Source organism: Necator americanus, chromosome II, assembly GCF_031761385.1.
Source record: "Necator americanus strain Aroian chromosome II, whole genome shotgun sequence".
In the NCBI taxonomy this organism is placed as follows: domain Eukaryota; kingdom Metazoa; phylum Nematoda; class Chromadorea; order Rhabditida; family Ancylostomatidae; genus Necator; species Necator americanus.
Genome location: NC_087372.1, coordinates 14,568,539 through 14,587,523, shown reverse-complemented (window position 1 = coordinate 14,587,523; position 18,985 = coordinate 14,568,539). Strand labels below are relative to the sequence as shown.

Sequence of the window (18,985 nt, the reverse complement as noted above, 5' to 3'; positions counted from 1 at the left end):
CTCGCATAATAACACTTATCAAGGAATGCCTGAATTATAATATCTTCAGGTGGTCAGGAAATTATTTCGCGCAACTGAGAGGGCTAGCAATGGGTCAACGATTAGCACCAGTACTGGCGATCTGCTTCATGAGCAGAATCGAAGAACCAGTGCTTTCGCGTAGACCAATAATGTATTGCAGATATATTGACGACTGTTGCATCATAACATCAACACAGTCCGAAATGGACGGGTGTTTCCGAATACTCAACCAACAATCGCAATATATAAGACTCACACGAGAAACCCCAAAAGAAGGATGGCTTCCGTACCTCAACACACAAATAAGTACTTCAAACGGCATTATTAGAGTAAAGTGGTATCGCAAAGAAAGTTGCAAGAACATCATATTGCACGCCAAATCTGCACATCCGACTGCAGTAAAACGCGCAGTGATTCGTAATATGTTCAAAACCGTTAGTGAAGTATGCACTGGCAACCAAGAACGACACGAATCACGAAGACTAGCCTTGAAAATCGCATGTGCCAATGGCCATACAGTACGTCCGCATTATCGAAGAACCCGCACTGTAAATAGCAATGTTCCGCGCGAAAACAAAATTTCTCTTTGTCTTCCTTTTATCTCTGACAGTGTCAGTGCCGCTGTTCAGCGCAGCATTATCCAAGCACAATTACAAAATGACGTGATCTTGGTAAATATCCCAAATGCAAACATCAAAAGCCAGCTTGTTAGAAACAGACTATATGATAGATATTGCATCTGTGAAAGATGTGTTATTTCTCCTTACGGAAAAACAGGCGACTGCGCAAAAATGGGTTTAATATATGAGATTGAGTGCTTGATATGCAATGCAACTTACGTTGGGGAGACCGGTAGGAATCTTGGAGTGAGGATTAATGAACACATAGCCGGAAAACAACGAAAAAGTTTGATAACACCACTAGGAAGGCACAGACATGAGGCCCACAACGGGAACGATTACGATGTGAAATGCGTTATACTGGCTCACGAAACAGAAATGTCGGCAAGGAAGACGTTGGAGGCGTTTTTTATTCTTAAAAGAAACCCTTCAATGAATAATAGGAATGAATGCTTGTCCATAACGAATGAGTTCTAGCCACTTGTACCGCTCTGTGACTTATAACCGCCTGATATTCTGTGTGTAGATCAAATAATCTATGTCGTCGCTGGTGATCTACACGCAATAATACTCATTCGCTGGTACACTGAGTGACAATTGCGTGCAACCAGCCGCGCCACATCCGGTGTAGCAAAACGTAAGACCATTTTCAATGTAGATAGGTTTCTGTTTTCACTACCCTGAACGATTATCGAAACACTGACCCAGGGTGGTGTGGCACTTGACGGGATAAACGTAGCATTGTTCCAGTCATCCTCTATTTAGGCCTCTGAAGACGGCGAAAAAGCCGAAACTCAGGCAAATAAGGTTCCATCTAAAACCTCGTAGGCACACTATAGCAAAACACAGACAGAATATGCCGAGGTTTCAAGACAAAAGAACATTCGAACTTTATTTATACTGTTTGTTCTGCTGTACAAATGTAGTTGGAAAAAGACTTACCTGATTTTTAGGTTCTTTATTATTTGATGACCTGCGTTTTATTTGAATGCTGAACAGTCGTCCCATCCCACACCGAGAAGATGAGAGAAGAAAAAGTCACTAGCTTTAGTTATGCATGTGACCCGAAATTGTAAAAGGCGCTACGGCGCAGTCAATGGCTCGAATTCTCCCTAACCCAAACAAATTATTCAACCTTCTGGGGTCGGTAATTTGGTTTTCAGCCCTGTTTTGAAAGGTCAAAAACAGTGGAGTTTTACATAATCCCCTACCTTTTCATAGAACCTCCAACGTTTCTGATTTGAAGTCGTTGGAGCACCCGAAAGGTTTTTTCAGTTGATTTTTGCATGGTATTTTATTCTTTCGTCGTTCATGCAGCAACTTCTCAACAACCCCTTCACTTCTTTTTTTGTTGATGACGACCATCGTCATCGTCTGGACGGGAGCAGTTTGTTTTGCCTCTTTCACCTCATAACACAATCAATTCAGGATTGGTCAAGTATAAAACCCACATCAAATATTAACATAGTCGTCGTCGTTTAGCCCATTATGTAGTGTGTAGCACACGAGAACCGCAGCGGCTGGACGCGATTGTGAATGGGACCGCCAATGATGTTTGTGTTACCTTCGGCTGACAACGCTAACAAATTTTACGGCTGAGTACGAGAGGCAAACGGCCAGAATAGTGGATAGGCTGCGATGAAATTGGTGGTGGCGCAGCGGCGACGGGGTGTCCTCGATTGCTTTGTACCTGCCCTCTGGGCTCTCCTCGTTTTGCTTTCCCCATTGTTCATCGAATTCAACTTGACAGCATGCCAAACGCATTCATCTGCAAAACCTCAAGCGTCAGGTTTTTATTCCGGCATCAATTTATGGAATTGCTGTTTCAATGATAATTTGTTCACAATTAAAAGCCCTTCCAATTTTAAATAATGGTCGCTTTGTTTTCTGCACTTTGCATGCCAAATCACATTTATAAATGTCGACGAATATAAATAAAGTTCAGCGGGTGCACTTTCTAGCGATTGGTGTTTGTTTTGCTTCGTATCCACCTCATCTTACCATACTTACATTGCGATGATTGTGTTATATCGACGAATTAACTTTTTTGTCAATTTCCACAGTTACGGAGCTTTGTGGCACATTTTGTAAACAAATAAATAAACATATAGAAAAATCAACGTGTTTGCTACGTTGACTTCTGAAAGAGAAACCTTTGAATTATCTCTTGGTGTGTTTGTTTTGAAGCCTTTTCCGGGATTATCAATCATGAAGAAGATCCTCAAGTGCAGCCGCTGCACGCCAACGTTGAACTCGTAACGAAAATCTGCAAAAATTAGGTAAACGAGAGAGCTCAGACCTGGATTAACGGACCTTTTGAACGAAAAAATGTAATATGAGTATGAAAAATGTAATACTCTGCAAACACAATTCAACTAAGTTGAAAACAGATTCTTCCCGTTCTATTTTTATTTTGACACAGTCAAAATATGTTCTCTTTTTTCTCTCTTTTTTTTTCGACGCACCATCTGTGGTTGTATGTGCACGGATGAATGAACTAATGTGTATGAGTTGATGTCGACTACATATTTTCAGCGTTTTCGGTTTTATACACCATCAAAAATAGAAAATTTGGAAAGAGCAGAATATTTTCATTTCATAATCTTTGAAATTGGGCGCGACGTTCCCGCACAAATATTCTGAGACGGTAAAACGCGTCGTTTGTGCACCGTTATGTTTTACTCGATTCGGCGATATGACTTCCGCAGATAAATCCCATTTTCTTTGATTTTCTATCGTCCATTAATGAGGGATTTTTTGAATTCTATTGCCAATGCTAATGACTTCTGTGACCTATCGAAGACTTCATTCCATCATTCCATTCCAGAATTCCAAAATCAAATGGGTAACTAAAACATTTCAAAGCGAACAAGATAAAATAGTTTTTCTTATCGATTTTATTTGAATTTAAACCACAAAATTCTCTTTTTCTTAATATATCTGTATTTGTTGTCATTTTGAAGCAATCCCTCGTGGAAACTGTCCGTGATTTACGTAATTCACTTACAACATAACATTCTTGAAGAAGGTATTTCCAAACGATGCACGTAAGATGAAGCGATAAGTGCTCTGAATAGTCCTTATGACTGGTTCATAGCTGTGTTGGTGACGAACGATGACTTCAGGCAACGCGCCTTTCACAAATCCTTCCAAGTCCCAAACAACTATCTATGTACAAAGATTGAATCCGAACGTTTTCGTTCTAGACATATTCGTTTTTTTCGATCCAAGCTCGGATCAACAGCACTCACACATCACGGGAAACTACAAACCCAGGCAAATCTTAATTTCTAGTGAATACAAAGTTTGACAATATAGCAACTAAAGTTTGCAAAAAATGGCTCGAAAATATTCTGAACTTAACGGAATAAGCGAATTTGAGGAAATGAGAGAACAAAAAGAAATTGTGCAGCAGTTGAATTTGATTACGAATAGAATGATTCGATAAATTCATATATGTTTCCAAGAAGCTCATGGCTCCCATTCCACAGACGACGTAAAGGTTGCTAGTTTGCATTTTTGATAGACAAAGAGTGTAGTATCTGTAAGCTCGTAGCCGAAGAACCGAATCCGTTGAGCGATGTACTGTGCGGTAAATTATGTTAGTTCAAAGGAAAGACACAGGCTCAATTTTATGTTGGCGTATTGTAAGTGCATTACGCTCTTACTAATTCAGTGATCCCTTTTTTGATTTCTTTATTTTTCGTAAATGCAAAGGTTTGGAAAGACCTTATGTAAATTATGAATGTAAAAGTCAGGTAAAATTCCTGATTTCAGACAGATTTTTTTTCCAGATTTTCTAATCCTGTACATGTAGAAGTTTCTATTTCTTTCCCATAAAAATCTGGTTTCAGATTCCCAGTTCATATTCACTTAACTCATAGTTTCTGAGAAAAAAAATGTTTTGTTATTGAAGTTGACGTTTTTACTGCCGAAGAGTTAATTTTTTCTTCGTTTTTGAGTTCGAGAGCAATTCAAAGTATTTACTGTTTACTGGAAAATTCTGCAGAGATTCTGTTACGATTGCGCTGTGAAAACATCTTTCATCTGTTTACATCATGTTTATCCTGCGCATCTGTTTTATTTTCGAGCCCACAACATTTTATTGGAAAATTTGCCCCATTTAATTGTTTGTCTTCTGTTTGTCATATTCAACGACATAGAATCCAGAATAAGAATCATTCTTCCTAATTGGCAGACAGTGATTTTGCTTAGGTGATGCATATGCGGAGAGGTGAATAACCAGTCGAAGGATGCATGTGGATGCCACCAAACTGCTGTTCCTCACATTCATCCAGGATGCAGCTGGAGTGAGTGCTTTCCACGCGGAACTTTCGTCAGATGAACTCGAATAAGGGCTGCCCGTGATCGATTGTCCATGGATCTTGGCATATTGAATAAGCAGCTTTCATTGATTGGCTTGAGCTGTAGTTAAGATTGGTATTAACCTCCACTGACTGCCCACGTTCCGGCGTTATCGCCTTCTTCCGAATATGGAAAAGTCCAACGCATAAGTGATTTGCCCTCTCAGACCCTCATCCAAAAAAAGCATTTCAAGCAAGAAGCAAGAAAGCAAAAGTTTCCAGTTTGCATACTCAATAACTAACACATCGGTTGGCGTTTACCTCGTGTGACGAAAGTGGTCGTAGCAGTCCACCTCGCACTACACAACTATTACTACAACTATTACTCACAACGGCTTCCATAAGGGATCCTAGGACGCCCGCCGATCTCAGATGCCCGCCGCGCAGATCAAAACCCGCAAAAATCTTGACATGGGCTATTTCGTCTGTGATCGCAATGCACTAATCCTTTCTGTTCAATTTTGGACTTTTGTAGATTATCCAAAACTCCTCTAGTATCCTGTGTGCTATGACCTCGTACCTGTAGGGCTATGTCCTGACTTCAACCTCCAGTTGGTGGAGTTTTGATGATGTATTTAGAGGTGGCTCCGAGAAGAGTGGAAAGCTTTGATTTCACGAGTTTAGACGTTCTTTTACCCGAACAGAGTGTGCGTCCGGATTCTGCTACAATCGTAAGCGCACGACCTGCGCGTGATACGATAAACTACTCCCGATACAATGCAATCACCCTTTGCGCCCTAGGGGCAAACCAGGCAGTTAAGAGTTGCGCAAAGCCGGCCATGTGCACGATCATACTTTGTAGACTCTGAATTATGCGGAAGCTCCTTACGATGCGACAACACGCACTGCTTTCGTGAAAACAAAAAAAAGCGAAGTACCGATGTTGAAAGCTTCATTACTTTTGGCTGACCCTAATAAATAGTTATTTATTCAAATAAGGGTTTTTTTTCTAGAAGTTGCTACAAATCAACAAATGGCATGAAATTCCCATGGAGCCGGGCGAACTGGCCACGCTCGACCTCAACCTGTTTATGTCCTGTGAAAGGTAAGATCTGCTCTTCACTCCATTAGAGTTCTTCAGAACATCCTCGAAAAACATGGAAAGGACGAGAGAAAAAACATTCTTCCTTCAATGAACATATGCTATGTCTGTGCACCTTTTCTTTTTTCTTGACTTCTTGTGTTTTCCAGGTTCTCCATGTTGTTTGCGAGCAAAGACGACGAGTTGAACAGACTCAAATTTATTTTTGACGGAGAGGTAAGTGTAAGGTTTCCACAGATCTTCAGTCAATTTGTTCGGAGAAGCATTTAAAAACTCCTCTCTCACATTTTTTTCTTTCAATGGATATTCAAACAACTGCTCCTTTTGAGCCTTGTGTCATTCAAAGTAAAGACGTGTAACGTTAGCAGATGCGAGTCTGATTGTCAGGTGCTTGGGGTGGCTTTGCTTCTGCTGGATAAGATCAAGTATTTGAGTAGACGTACGAGCTACACAATTATATGGTAGCAGTTACCCGGATATTGCAAAAAGATGCTGTCTTCAAGCACAGCGGCGTATCTCAAACCGAATAGGTCAATTGCCTTGAGAGAGCGTGGAATCTTTAAGTAATGGGAGGAAATAACGTTACGCTGACTTCCCAGACGGTGTCAACTTGAGGTAGCTCGATAATCCAGTGTAGATATTTTCTTTGGGCCTCGTGAGAGGCTTCCACGGATTAGTTTTGTCCGTGGAAGCCTCTCACGTTCTCGCTGTGTAATGAGAAAGTTGGACAGAACTATTTTTAGAGACGAGAGAGAATAAAGCAAAAGTTCTTCTCTGAAACACTCATTCACGTTTTGCGCTTCACCTTCTTAGTAAATATAAATTCACCTTTTTAGGATCTGCAGAAAGTCGATGTCGACTCGCCACCGTATGTTGAGATACCGTCACCTCCACCAGTTTTTGGCGGCTGTAGAGAAGTAGATAAAAAGTCCTTACGAATTCATGTAGGGATTTGAAAGTATTCAGACACCTCCGGAATATAGAGGAGATTTTATTTCAGTTGATCTCTAGAGCAAAGAAATTAGAAGTTCGACTACACGAACAAGTAATAATAAGACCGAAAAGGAATTCGTCTAACGTAGTTAAGGTGAGAGATCCCTCTCATATTTTATTCTAATGCTGATGAATTTTGTTAGCATAACTTTACCAGTGAGAACAATTCAGATTCTCTTTCCCCAGAAAGGAGCGTGTTGTATGGTTCGAGCGATTTTGCTCAAGGATGGTAACGGTAAGCCATCACATTACATGCTTACGTAACATTCAAACATAACTCACTGCTGCGATGGTCACTCAGTGCCAATAGCTTAGTCCTCCAGAAAGTACATGGAAATGAAAGAAGGTGGTAAACAAACAAAGGTTGAGTCAAAGCCTCGGCCAAATGTTTCTGCTTGATTTTTTTTTCTGCCAACAAAGTTCTCAAATAAACTTCACATGAGGCTTAAGCATTTCCCATTATTTCAAATCTGGTGTGAATCTGTGTATTTATAGCAGTCCTTGAACTTCTCTTGCTTCCGTGCAAATATCCTACATCATCCCAACAACCCCAGAAATATTCTAGGAGAAACGAACTGACCAGTTTCATAAATAGAGACAAGTAGAGAGTCATCGCATTTTTTGGTGCAACACAGCACGAATAAATCCTTCTTCGTCGAATTGGTTTCTGTTACAGAACCAATTGTACGAAAACCTCATAAATGAGGACCACACGAATGACATGAACTCATTCATGAGCAATAAACACTCACAAGCACTACCACAAGTACTTCATTGATTCCTACCGCCTTTTTCTTTCTTTCTTTTTTCTGGCAGACAACCTTTTTAAAAAGGTAGAAACACCAAGACATCAAATCATCTTCTGCTTCTCCTGTCATTGTCTTCCTCAGGTCTCTCCAGAATTGTCATTTAATTTCATTTCAATTCGGTATCGTGGACTGTATTTATGTTGTCTAATTAGGCCAACGATGTTTTGGTGAAACTTTAGTTTTGGTCTGACTTTTCGATAATTTCGTCTTTATTAAGACCTGTAAATGGTTACAGGTTTCTGATGCTACGCATTCAACATCAAACTCTTTTATCCATGATACTGTTCCGAGTATACTGCTCAAGAACTCCAAATAGGAAAACAAGCCGACAAGCTTACCGACGAGCGCGACTGGTGACTGTCGCCTTATCATAGATTGTCACCCATGCCAAGTGAGATCTACGCACTGTGCAGTATACTCAAGTGCTGGTGTCTGGATGATGTTGAGGGACCGCATGTGGGACATTCTTATAGCTGATAACGCAGAGGGATAGGAATGGCAAAGTCATTACTAAGAGATTACCCTTTTTTTGTTATTCATTGATGATTCCTTGATGCAGAATTCAGAATGCTTCCATTGACTTCCTGGTAGACAGTTCTTTTTCGTGGAGTAAAAATGTGCATTTTATTTCAAACCCATTTCCATCATGTTTTTCATCCCTCTGCCGCCATAATGTTGTCATCGAACCTCCACTTTGCCGGTGCCAGTGCTTTTTATACGCATCCTCAGTATCCTTCCGGCATCTCCAATATAAACGGGATTACAAACTATCTAGTAGATTTCTCCGCTCTTCAATCTCCACTAATACCGTATGACCAAACAAATTTCGGCTCACACTGCTTGTTGCAGAGTACTCTACATACAGTTATAGCTTAATGCTGTCCTTCGGTATGTTCGCTACTACAACATCATTTTGTAACTGTGCTCGCAAAAGAATCCAGTGTATCGCAGCAGTTAATGAGTCGGATATGAAAGGTATGGACAGAAAAATTCTACTTGTGTGGGCATCCCGAGAGTTTCATTCGCAGTTTGAGATTGAGGGTTATGTTACTATCTCGTTTACCCATAACCGAACTAGCTGTGTTCATGGCTAGTTCTTGTAATTCCTCCTCTTCTCTATTTCCTGTGCACATTACTATGGCTGTGCTCACCATGTTGGGAACAGTTGCATGTTTTATTTTTTGCCAATAGGACGAGCTGAACATGAATCTATCTATATATTTTTCGAGCTTTCTTTGCAATACCTTTTCAAATTTGCAATGCCATGGCAGTTTTAAATTCAAATTTAATTAAAGTTTTGACCATTCAAAAAAGGTAGCCAACCATAGCTTGGTTATTCTCGAGCAATTTTGATGCACTACAGTTGTTCCTTCAAAATTCTAAAGCATTCATCCACTTGGAATTGCAACAAAGCAGTCATCGATATAATTGGAGTAGGGGTTTGGAAGAGTTCTATTATTGGTTGTTCTATCCTGTTCACAAAGCAAATAGCGAGAACTGGAGCGAGCATTTAGCCTAAAGAAAGTCATCTGATTTGAGAGTGATATTTTCCTGATTATTTGCACTGAAGGCATTTGTTGATCATGGTTACTATGCGTTGCTTGCTTAGAACGTTTCAGCACCGTATCTATCTGGCATTCCTAGTAACGCTAACAACGCTTGGTCCTTCTAAATATTTGTGCACGAGGATGTCATTTCCAATCACTGCATAAAAGAACATTGCTCGAAATCGGTATTAATGAAGAGAATTCAAAGAATTGTGAAGGGCTGGATATGAGAGGAAATTTTTGGTGGTAGCGACTAACAATTCTAGTCAAACAGCAAGAGATACGATTTGTTGTTTTCCTACACATTAGTATTACATTATTTCGTAGAAGACTTATTATTGGTCTTTTCAAACGTCCACGCTGATCGTGGGCCGTAGTCAAACTCACTCGAGAACAACAAAACCTGCCTTATTTCAATGCTCAAATAAAACTGCAATGGCATTGCAAGTGTGAAGTGGAATCGCAAAGAATGCTCGAAAAAAGATACTGATAAATGCATGTTCAGCTCATCCTATGAAAGTGAAAAAAACAAATGTCTGCAATGTGGTCAAAACTGTCATAGCACAGGAGATGCAGAACAGGAGTAACGAAAAAAACTAGGCATGAGCATAGCTGGTTCGGTTGCTGTTAAAGGCATCACCCCACGAATCTGAGGTGGTGCAGATTTCAGGTGGAGCATTCGTATACGGGATGGGAGACTACGGAGAGGGAGGTGATTCCGTCCATTTCTTCCCAATTGCCGTAAAAAATGGCCCGGAAGATGCGGGCGCGCTCCAGTCGAACTCCCAGTAGAAAATAGTGCGCCAAAACACCTGAAGCCGTATCATCCGGGCCGTTCTTTTACGACAATTAGGAAGAAATGGACGGAATCACCCCCCTCTTCATAGTCTCCCATCCTGTATACGAATACTCCACTTGAAATCCGTACCACATCAGATTCGTGGAGTGATGCCTTTAAGCGAAATCGAAACATGACACTCAATTTCTAATTGCGAATAAAACTCGTGGGAGTCCCACGTAAAAGTAGAATTTTTCTGTTCCTGCCTTTCACATCCGACTCTTCAACTGCTGCTATACACCGGATTCTTTTGCGAGCAGAGTTACAGGATAATGTTTTCTTCAGCCACACCTTTTGCTGTATGCAGATGTTCTCAGTTTCACCAGATTATATCGGTTATATAACAACAAATAATAATAATAACAAACTTGTAAGGTGATCGAGACATTCATACAGCACACAATGTTTGAAAATTGCTACAAACTTATTTTCATAGTAGAATCAACATTTATTTCCAGCATTGAATTTCACTCTAGCTCCGCGCAAGAAACAGCGACCTATGAAGATCAGAACAGGTAAAACAACCCATTATTCATCTTTGTTTGTACTAAAGTTATGATTTAAGAAGTTATGAATTTTAGAACACAACTCTTGGGAAAACGTTGAACAGAATCGATCAATAAATCTAAGAAAAACAAGCAAAGGTGCTTACTTCATAGGCACATTAGATGTTTGTCTCAAATCCTCTGTATCAAACACTTATAGGCATAAATCTTGACCTCTTGATCTTAAAAAGGGATAGAAAAGGCAAACGTTAGTGCTAACCTCAAGTGAACAACGAGAAATCCATTATTTCTCGAAGTGTCTTATGAAAAAATGCATACGTGCATATAACGTTGTTAGCCCATTTAGATGTCCTGAAGTGTATCCAAACAAAGACCGTTTGGAATGGAAAACCTGGACAATTCCTTCTTTTATCTCTGTGATCCATTTGATCGACTTAGTATCCTTTTAGAAAGCACGGTGGACCACCGGCTCATCACTGATGCTCGAATTCAACCCACTCCGAAGCCGACAACATCAGTTCACGAGTATCAACTTATTTCTTGGTATGTTCATAAGATTTTCGTGTCATCCGTTACAGTAGCTTTTGTTTTCAGGACAGACGTGGTTAACAGAGAATGGTCAACGTCGTTTCTTGTCTGCTCAATATCCATTCTCATAGTTATGATAGCTATGATAACTTTTGGATTCTGTACATTCATTTATCTGCAAACGCGGCCAAATAGTGGGAAGAAAATTTATACAATTGAGGATTAGACCATAAATTTACACTCAGCCGTTGTCATGGGATTGGCTAGTTATTTTTTCACACTTCGAAAAAAGCTGACGTTTGAAAGCTAATACACGTCCTTTCCTTGGACTCCCTGGAAGTTCAAGTAAAAGCTAGGTGATTCTAGAAGATTCTACCCAAAAGAATATAAGGGTGCTACAGTTGGAATGCAAGTGGATCGATGCCATCTTCGTGTGATCTCGTTTTACGAATAGAAGTAACGCCTTCCGCACGTCAGGCTGCCGCCGACATCCACTAGGCGTTTAGCGAGGAGCCTTCCACGTTCAACTGCAACTGGTTCCGCCGCTTCGACGATTAGAACTTCTCTTTTGACGACTTGTCACAGAAAGGACATTCGGTCGACGAAACAATCGACAGCTCCGCGACTTGCCCGTGAGCTCCGCAGCTCCGCGAGTTGCCCGTCCGTGGTCGCTTCGGCCACTTGCCGCCAGCTTGGGGCCCCGGGTTAGGAAACGACCCTCTATCTTGTCCACCAGACGTCATCCCATGTCTTGTGGCGGGGTATTCACGGCCTATCCATTCCGTGAAGCAAAAATAGTTCATTTCTTTCACGAAACTCGGATCCAATTGTTGAGTTGTTGTTTGAGTCTCGCAACCCTAGCTTTTAGCGCAAGTTGTAACTCTGAGTTGAGTTGTAACTCTTCCCAAAAGGTCAAACACTGTGATAGACACTCAGCGGTGAACGCGTCAACCGGTGATCAACAGTGTGTGATTAAGAAACAATGAAATTGTAAAGCGTATCTGTATGTAAAAAAATAAGTAGCCAATCTAATATGTACATCGGATCGGAAGTTTCAATATTTGTTGCAAGAGCACTTCGTCAAGATGAATACGTAGCGTTTCCTCAATAACAAGCGTTGCAGGTTTATTTGCGAGTTTTTGTTTGCAAGTTTAATCGCTGCCTTTCATCTTAAACATTGATTTTTCCTTACTTTAAAAATGAAATCGTTGGAGTGAGTTTACGGTCTCCCAAATCCCAAAAATGTCTTTAGAACAGGATAATGCAAATGATGTGACTGTTCCAACTTCTTAACACCGCAAAATGTCATACCCGATCTAGGAATTCTGAAATCAATTTCCACTCATCTCGTAACTTCGAATCTCTCTATAGAAGCGAACTAGTACATTTGGATAACCGTGAGCCAAGAACCGAGCTCCATCCGAATCTTCATTTTAAGGATAACGATCGATGAAGGATAAAGTGTCTGGCGTTAATCAATCCGCTTGGGACGTGCCACCATGTTCACTTCAATTCAGAATCGTTTGAAGTATACGAACGTGTAACTACAGTGACTTGCGGGGCTTGCCGTTGTGTCAAGTCAGTTTTGGTACCTACATATTTATCGACCCTGGAGGGATGGAAGGTAAGCACTAGGGTAGACTCGAACCCCTGATGGATGTAGACAGCGGAACCTCTTACCAACTACACTACACCTACACCAAGTTCGCCTTAGGCGAATGAGGAATTCGGTTACTTTGGCGGTTATGAAAGGTTACATCGAAATCGAAAGAGACTGAAATTAGAGTTTATACATTTAAACCACACTATGTACAAATCGCGATTTTCCCGATGACTATACATGCAACGGTGCTAAAGGCCGCGAATGCTATTGCAAGAGTTGGAAACTTCCGAACCGATTGTGTACCGGTGTAGCGGTTTCACCTAAGGATGATTTCCAGCACTAAGTATATGTAAATATCTTGCAAAATCAGCATCATGAGAGTTATGTGTTTACGGCACCTTTTTTGGAAATAGAGTCAGCAAATAGATTCAAAAGTGTCTTTTAATCTTTGCTTCAAGCCACATGAAGAAAAGCCTGATGTAAATATTTGATTCTGTATCAACCAATTTCACTGGATGTTTGTGAGGACTTCGTTATATGGTTCCTAACCTACAGCTAACATCAAACCCTTCAGTTCGTGTTCATATTTTTCCTGCTCCTACTTGTTTAAAACGCATATTTTTATGCATCCATCCCGCAGTCGGACAAAATAACCAAAGTAGCAAAAATTTTTTACAAATCGGCGATGACGATGTCTATTTCAATTGTTCATGTTGGATAGTAGTAGAAATAGCTAGGACCGCTAATATCAGCCTTTTATTTGTTGTTCACACCTCCTATTCGTTCTAACGTATACTTTGATTTTCAACGAAGTGAATATTAATAACTTTTCTATCTTTCACGCTCTATGTGTAAGTAATTTATATGCATAAAGGTGGATATGAATGTGCAATATTTCATGACAGCAGAGTGCTTACTACATAATTAAAGGAAGACCTAAATCAATTACCTTGAAAGCTGAAAGAAAATAAAGATAGTACGTATGGATTTAGTGCTGTGAATGGAAAAGTTATAGTTAGTTATACATAATGGTTATAAAATGTCACTAGCAACCGCCTTGCCACCATTTTATTCGTGTGACCTCTAAATTCTACTTTGTTCATCTCTTTTTATGCATACAGTGCTGTTTATTTATTAGTGAAAGTAGTAAAATTAATAAAAACCCGAGAATCGTTGAGCGGAACTCGTGAAAGTGATGGTGTTGCTGACGGAGACCTGAGTTGACCACCGGAGCAGTTGGTTCTGCTATTGTCTGCTGAAAGTGCCTATTTATACTTCAAGCAACAATTTAGGTTTAGGTTTTCTGGATTCATCATATTAAACAAGTAAAGAACTTTCTTTCTGATTCAATTGATTTATTTATTTAACCAAGATTGCTAATGGCACTTTATTTCGGTTAACGTTCCCATGTCACCTTTTTCAGAATCTGGAAAGACAGCGACATATGCAAAATGCAATCCGACCAGACATCAGATCACAATACAGGTTACAATTCAACAAGAGAGTAGACTAAGAACCTATTTGAGAATCACGGAAACGTTAAGAAAACGTTACATCACTTTAAAAACAGAGTATCACGGGAAACTACGTGCTACGGAAATCGAAGGGAAAACGCGGATTTTGCCTCCACGATATTACGGCAAAACCCGGAGGGGTGAAGGCTTTATTCGACAGCTTACACTAACTGCTGTGATAGGTAGTCCACAGTGGTTTTCTTGATGAGTCGTGAGGGGTAGTCCCGTGAGTATAATTTGCTGGAAATATTGCTGAAAATAAACTCTTCTGGCAAATAAGGGGATCGTTGTTGCACAACGTATTCCACAGTTTTTATCCGCTCTCTTTCATTCTGAACGCTATGGTGCACCCTATTTCCTCTTGATCTGTCTTGGATTTCTTAATTGTTATCCACACGTCTCAGCTTTTGCGGCTAAGATCAGCGAAACGTAGCTGAATCACTTCGCTGAGTCTCAGAAACGCCGAAAATGCCAAAAAAAATCATGCTCACTCCCTTGATTGCTGTCGCGGATGGCTTAGTAAGGGCTCATCCGATCACTTTTCCCACGTCTTCTCGTTTTAACTTCGTTCTGTGACAGACCTTTTGTTGCTCCTTTTGTTCTTTCGACCTCCTTTTGTTACTTGCCTGTGCAGGGAAGAGCGCGTTGGATTTCATCGTCAGCCTTAGGCAAAGGACCGAAGAAGTGTGTCAAGGCTGCTAAATGCTACAATGTTCTGGTCTTTCCTTTGTTGATGAAGTGGGCCAGGAACACGTTCCATATCTTATGAATGGCATGGACAGGGACCTGAAATTTATCCGCAAAGGTCAAAAAGTCCCTCCTAAGTCTCCTGTAAATCTGGAGAGTTTCTGATCCAACTGCCGTATCCAAGCAATCGTTTGTTATCTTTGCAACTTCATGAATTCCTGTATCGACTGCAACCGCTGCAGTTTCTCCGCCGCTCATCCATTAAAAGGCATTTCATTCCTGAATGTCATTTCTGAAAAGCGTATCGTCTTTTGTGGTATGCCACTCTGTATGGTATAGCATGCCACTATGTTGCGTGGTAGATCATATCATTGATCGCAATGTTCTGGACGCGCACACCCAGCGGTATATAAGCGGGTTGGTTAGCCGTCCAGTTAGACCGTTCTACTCCTCTCAATATTCCTACTATTCCATTGCTAGTTTATTGCTATCTACTGATCACATTGACTAACCCCGCCTCCTACTGAAGCTCTTCGCCATACTAATCGATGTACTCTGGACCTGCAGAATACATGAATATTTCAGGGTGATATGACGCGCAAGCCTGTGGATAGGAGACTATATCCGCAGGAAGCGACCCTTGGATATCTAGTCTATCTTATAGCAACGCTTGCGGATATTGGTACCGTATTCCTACACTGACCTAGGATTACGCCGATGGATATTATTCGCGTAGTCAGTCCTATTCTGAGGATACTCCTCTGTATATGACCCTATTCATTACTATTTTCTGCCCTATATTCCTCTGCAGAATAATTTGGACAAGGTATTAAGACTCCTGAAAACCAAATCTAATCTAGTGATTGTAACTGGTAATTATTTACAGCCTGTTCTTAGTTCTTGTACTGATATAGATCCATAAATTAACTACTATTCGACCATAAATTACTACATTACTTGGAATAGGTGGAAGGGACTAGAGCTGACAAAATAGCCGGAATGGCGACTACCTCAGCCCCACCCCTTCAATCACATGTGGACGCGGCCGTCCGCACGCGTCCACCTGAATTCAATACCCCACTTTTGCCTCTACGATATTACGGCAAAACCTTCGTTTTGAATTCCACTGTTCAAGCGGAAAAGGAAAAGGGTCAGAAAGATGTGAATGCAAATGCGAAGTCAAAATCAAACAAATTTTTTCCGAATGTAAATGTAGGGGAGCCCGTTTTAAAACTGGAGAACCTGCAGGAAATATAATAAACTATTTAATCTGAGGAAGTCAACTATTACCGTTTCTTAACAAAAGAAAGAACACATCCACATTGGAAACCCCAATATACATTTACTCTTATTTGTTTTAGCACATGACAGTTTGAGCGATAAGAGGAGGACGAACTCACCAGCTGAGAGAAGCAGTCCACCATATTTGCACCTGTGGCGAGAAGGCATTATGAGCCACCGCTGCGTGGTTTTCGTCTCTTGAAACGAATCTTTCGCATTTTCTACTGGTTGTACTAGCGAACATGTCCACTGTACGCTTACCCCATACTCTTTCCATTTCTTCAAAAATATCATCTCTTATATACCAGTTGTCTAAACCAATCTCTCTAGAGGTTTCGTCCGCCTCTGTATTGAATTCTCGTGAAATTCATACAAATTCTATCTTCACATGTAAATTATCGCAAAGTTTCTGAATGTGTTGGGCAAGAGTTTGAAGGTCAGGTTTCGTGCTGCCTTTCTTTAGTATAGCGGTGGTTGCCTGGTTGTCGCAGTGCCAGACAACTTCCTCGTTGAAGAGATAATCCGAAAAAGCTTGTAGCCCTGATAATATACCGAAGAGTTCTCTAGCTGTACTGGATGATCCGAGTAATGCTCGTGGTAGATTAATTGAAGAGGAGATCTTGTTATGGTTGTCTAAATATAAAACTGAACCTACTCCCAATTTAGAAGCGTCAGGAAATCCCCTAATAGCGCTGAGTAGTTTTCCCGTAGATGTCAACGAAATACCTTGGAATTCTTCATCAAAGCATAACCAACCTATGATCTCATCTCTTTCTGCTTGATTTAACGCCCACTTATACATCGAAGTTGTCCCTAGTTGTTCTTTCTTTACGATAGCGGTGACCACTGCTTTCTACGCTCTTCTTTCCTCTAAAGGAATAACTAAATGCATAAAAGCCAATGTTCTTTGCCACTTCATTTGATCTAACGTGGAAGGTCCACATTTGGACAAAAGCCCAGAGGCCAATTTGCGACATTTCAATTTTCTTTCGTGTGAAAAATCCAAAGAAAACGACTTCAAATCTATTATGCGACGTAAACAATTCAAATTCTGGAGCGGGATCTAACTGCACTTTCCTTCGGTCACTAGGGAGCCGGCATCGTCGTAGTCTTCTCTGACGACCTGGACGCACTCTTTGGACATGTGTGCAGACTCTGCCCAAATTAGACCATCGTCAAAGTAGACGGCAATACTTATCCCTTGAGATCGCCATTTGGCTAATAAAGGTCTCATTAATTTTGTAAATACCATTGGCGCAGTCAGTAGACCAAAAGGTAGTATCAGAAAGTTGAAGTATCTTCTCCTCCATTTAAAACCCAGAAACGTCGTCCACTGGGGGTGAATCTTTACGTGATGGTAACCTGATTTGAGATAGTAATTTGCCATAAAGCCTCCCCTAGGTAACAAAGGGAGAACTTTTGCTAAGTCCTCGAATTTGATATTATTCTTTTCTAGGCTTCCATTTAGCGCTGAGAGATCTAGAATCAAACGAGATTTCTTCCCTTTAGCAACTAAAAGTCGATTAATTTTTATGGAATGTCTGAGTTGAAAGTCTATTTTTTCAACAATTTTTTTTTTCAAGCTAACACTTTTTCAATTTCGTCATCAACAAACTTATAATTCTCATATGCTGATGAGGAATTCTCTCTTACTCACATTAGCTTGGGTGCTTCAATACATCTGTGGTAATAAGCGTTCAAAATCACTTTGCGAATGAAGGAAGAAAGATGTAACGATCCAAAATTGGAGGTCCTTTGCAGTCTCTCGCGAAATGACCGAAGCGGCCGCAGTGGTAACAATTGGGCCTTGGACGCTCCTGGAATTCTTGCTGCTGTGGATTTTGCCGCCCCATGAGACCATATTGACTGCATTCTATACTCTTATGGAGTTCCCATGAAACACATACCTTTCTTCTCTTCCTTTTCTCTTAGAAAAGCTCCCAGAATAGAATCAGTAGTTTACATGCTTTCCGCTCTCGCGGTGGTAGAAATCGAATACGTGTGGATCAGTATCGGCTATAGTCAATAGATCATTCCCTGTGTCAATAATGTGATAGCCGGCCAAGGTAGCTCTTTATGTCGAAGTCTTCTGGAGCTCACTCCATCAGAGGACTCATATTATTAAGGACACTCGAATTGAATTCGAATTGCTTGGCAAAGCCAGGCTTAGTGAATACCGGTTTCGAGGATGATGATGGAACCGTAGGCTGTAGAGCGGTCACTGCTGGTGCCGAGCTCCTGTGGGACTGTGCCAGCTTTTCTTCATGCTCTTCGCGAGATATTTGGACGAATTCCGTAGATGCTTCGGGCACAAACTCTTCTTCTTCTTCGGAGATGGGGCTCACGCGACCTAACTTGAGCTGATGAAATAGCCGAAATGGCGACTACCTCAGCCACACCCCTCAATCACACCCAGACGCGGCCGTCCGCACGCGTCCACCGGAACTCAAAACCCCACGTTTGCGACGGCCCTAAGTCGGTCCCAACTGCTCCGTTTTCACCCGACTATATTGTGATTAGTTGCACTATGTGCGTAGCTACATACACCACCATATATTCGGCGCCTAACTCATGCGCACTAAAATTTATGATAAAAAAACTAAAACTGAAATTGAAATTGAATTTAATTTAT

At 40.8% G+C, this 18,985-nt stretch overlaps 2 protein-coding genes across 2 annotated transcripts; both read left to right on the top strand.

Moving 5' to 3' along the window:
• Window positions 1–89: 89 nt before the first annotated feature.
• On the top strand, window positions 90–1,118 carry RB195_017848 (uncharacterized protein; the record flags this gene model as incomplete). The annotated part of the gene is made up of 1 exon (XM_064185029.1): window positions 90–1,118. One exon carries the CDS (start codon window positions 90–92, stop codon window positions 1,116–1,118), a length of 1,029 nt encoding a protein of 342 aa, XP_064040910.1.
• A 3,776-nt stretch (window positions 1,119–4,894) lies between these two features.
• Window positions 4,895–11,494, top strand: RB195_017847 (uncharacterized protein; the record flags this gene model as incomplete). Its single annotated transcript, XM_064185028.1, has 9 exons — window positions 4,895–4,951; window positions 5,959–6,050; window positions 6,197–6,263; window positions 6,884–6,991; window positions 7,048–7,134; window positions 7,212–7,275; window positions 10,693–10,749; window positions 11,190–11,283; window positions 11,335–11,494. 9 exons carry the CDS (start codon window positions 4,895–4,897, stop codon window positions 11,492–11,494), a joined length of 786 nt encoding a protein of 261 aa, XP_064040909.1.
• Window positions 11,495–18,985: the final 7,491 nt, after the last annotated feature.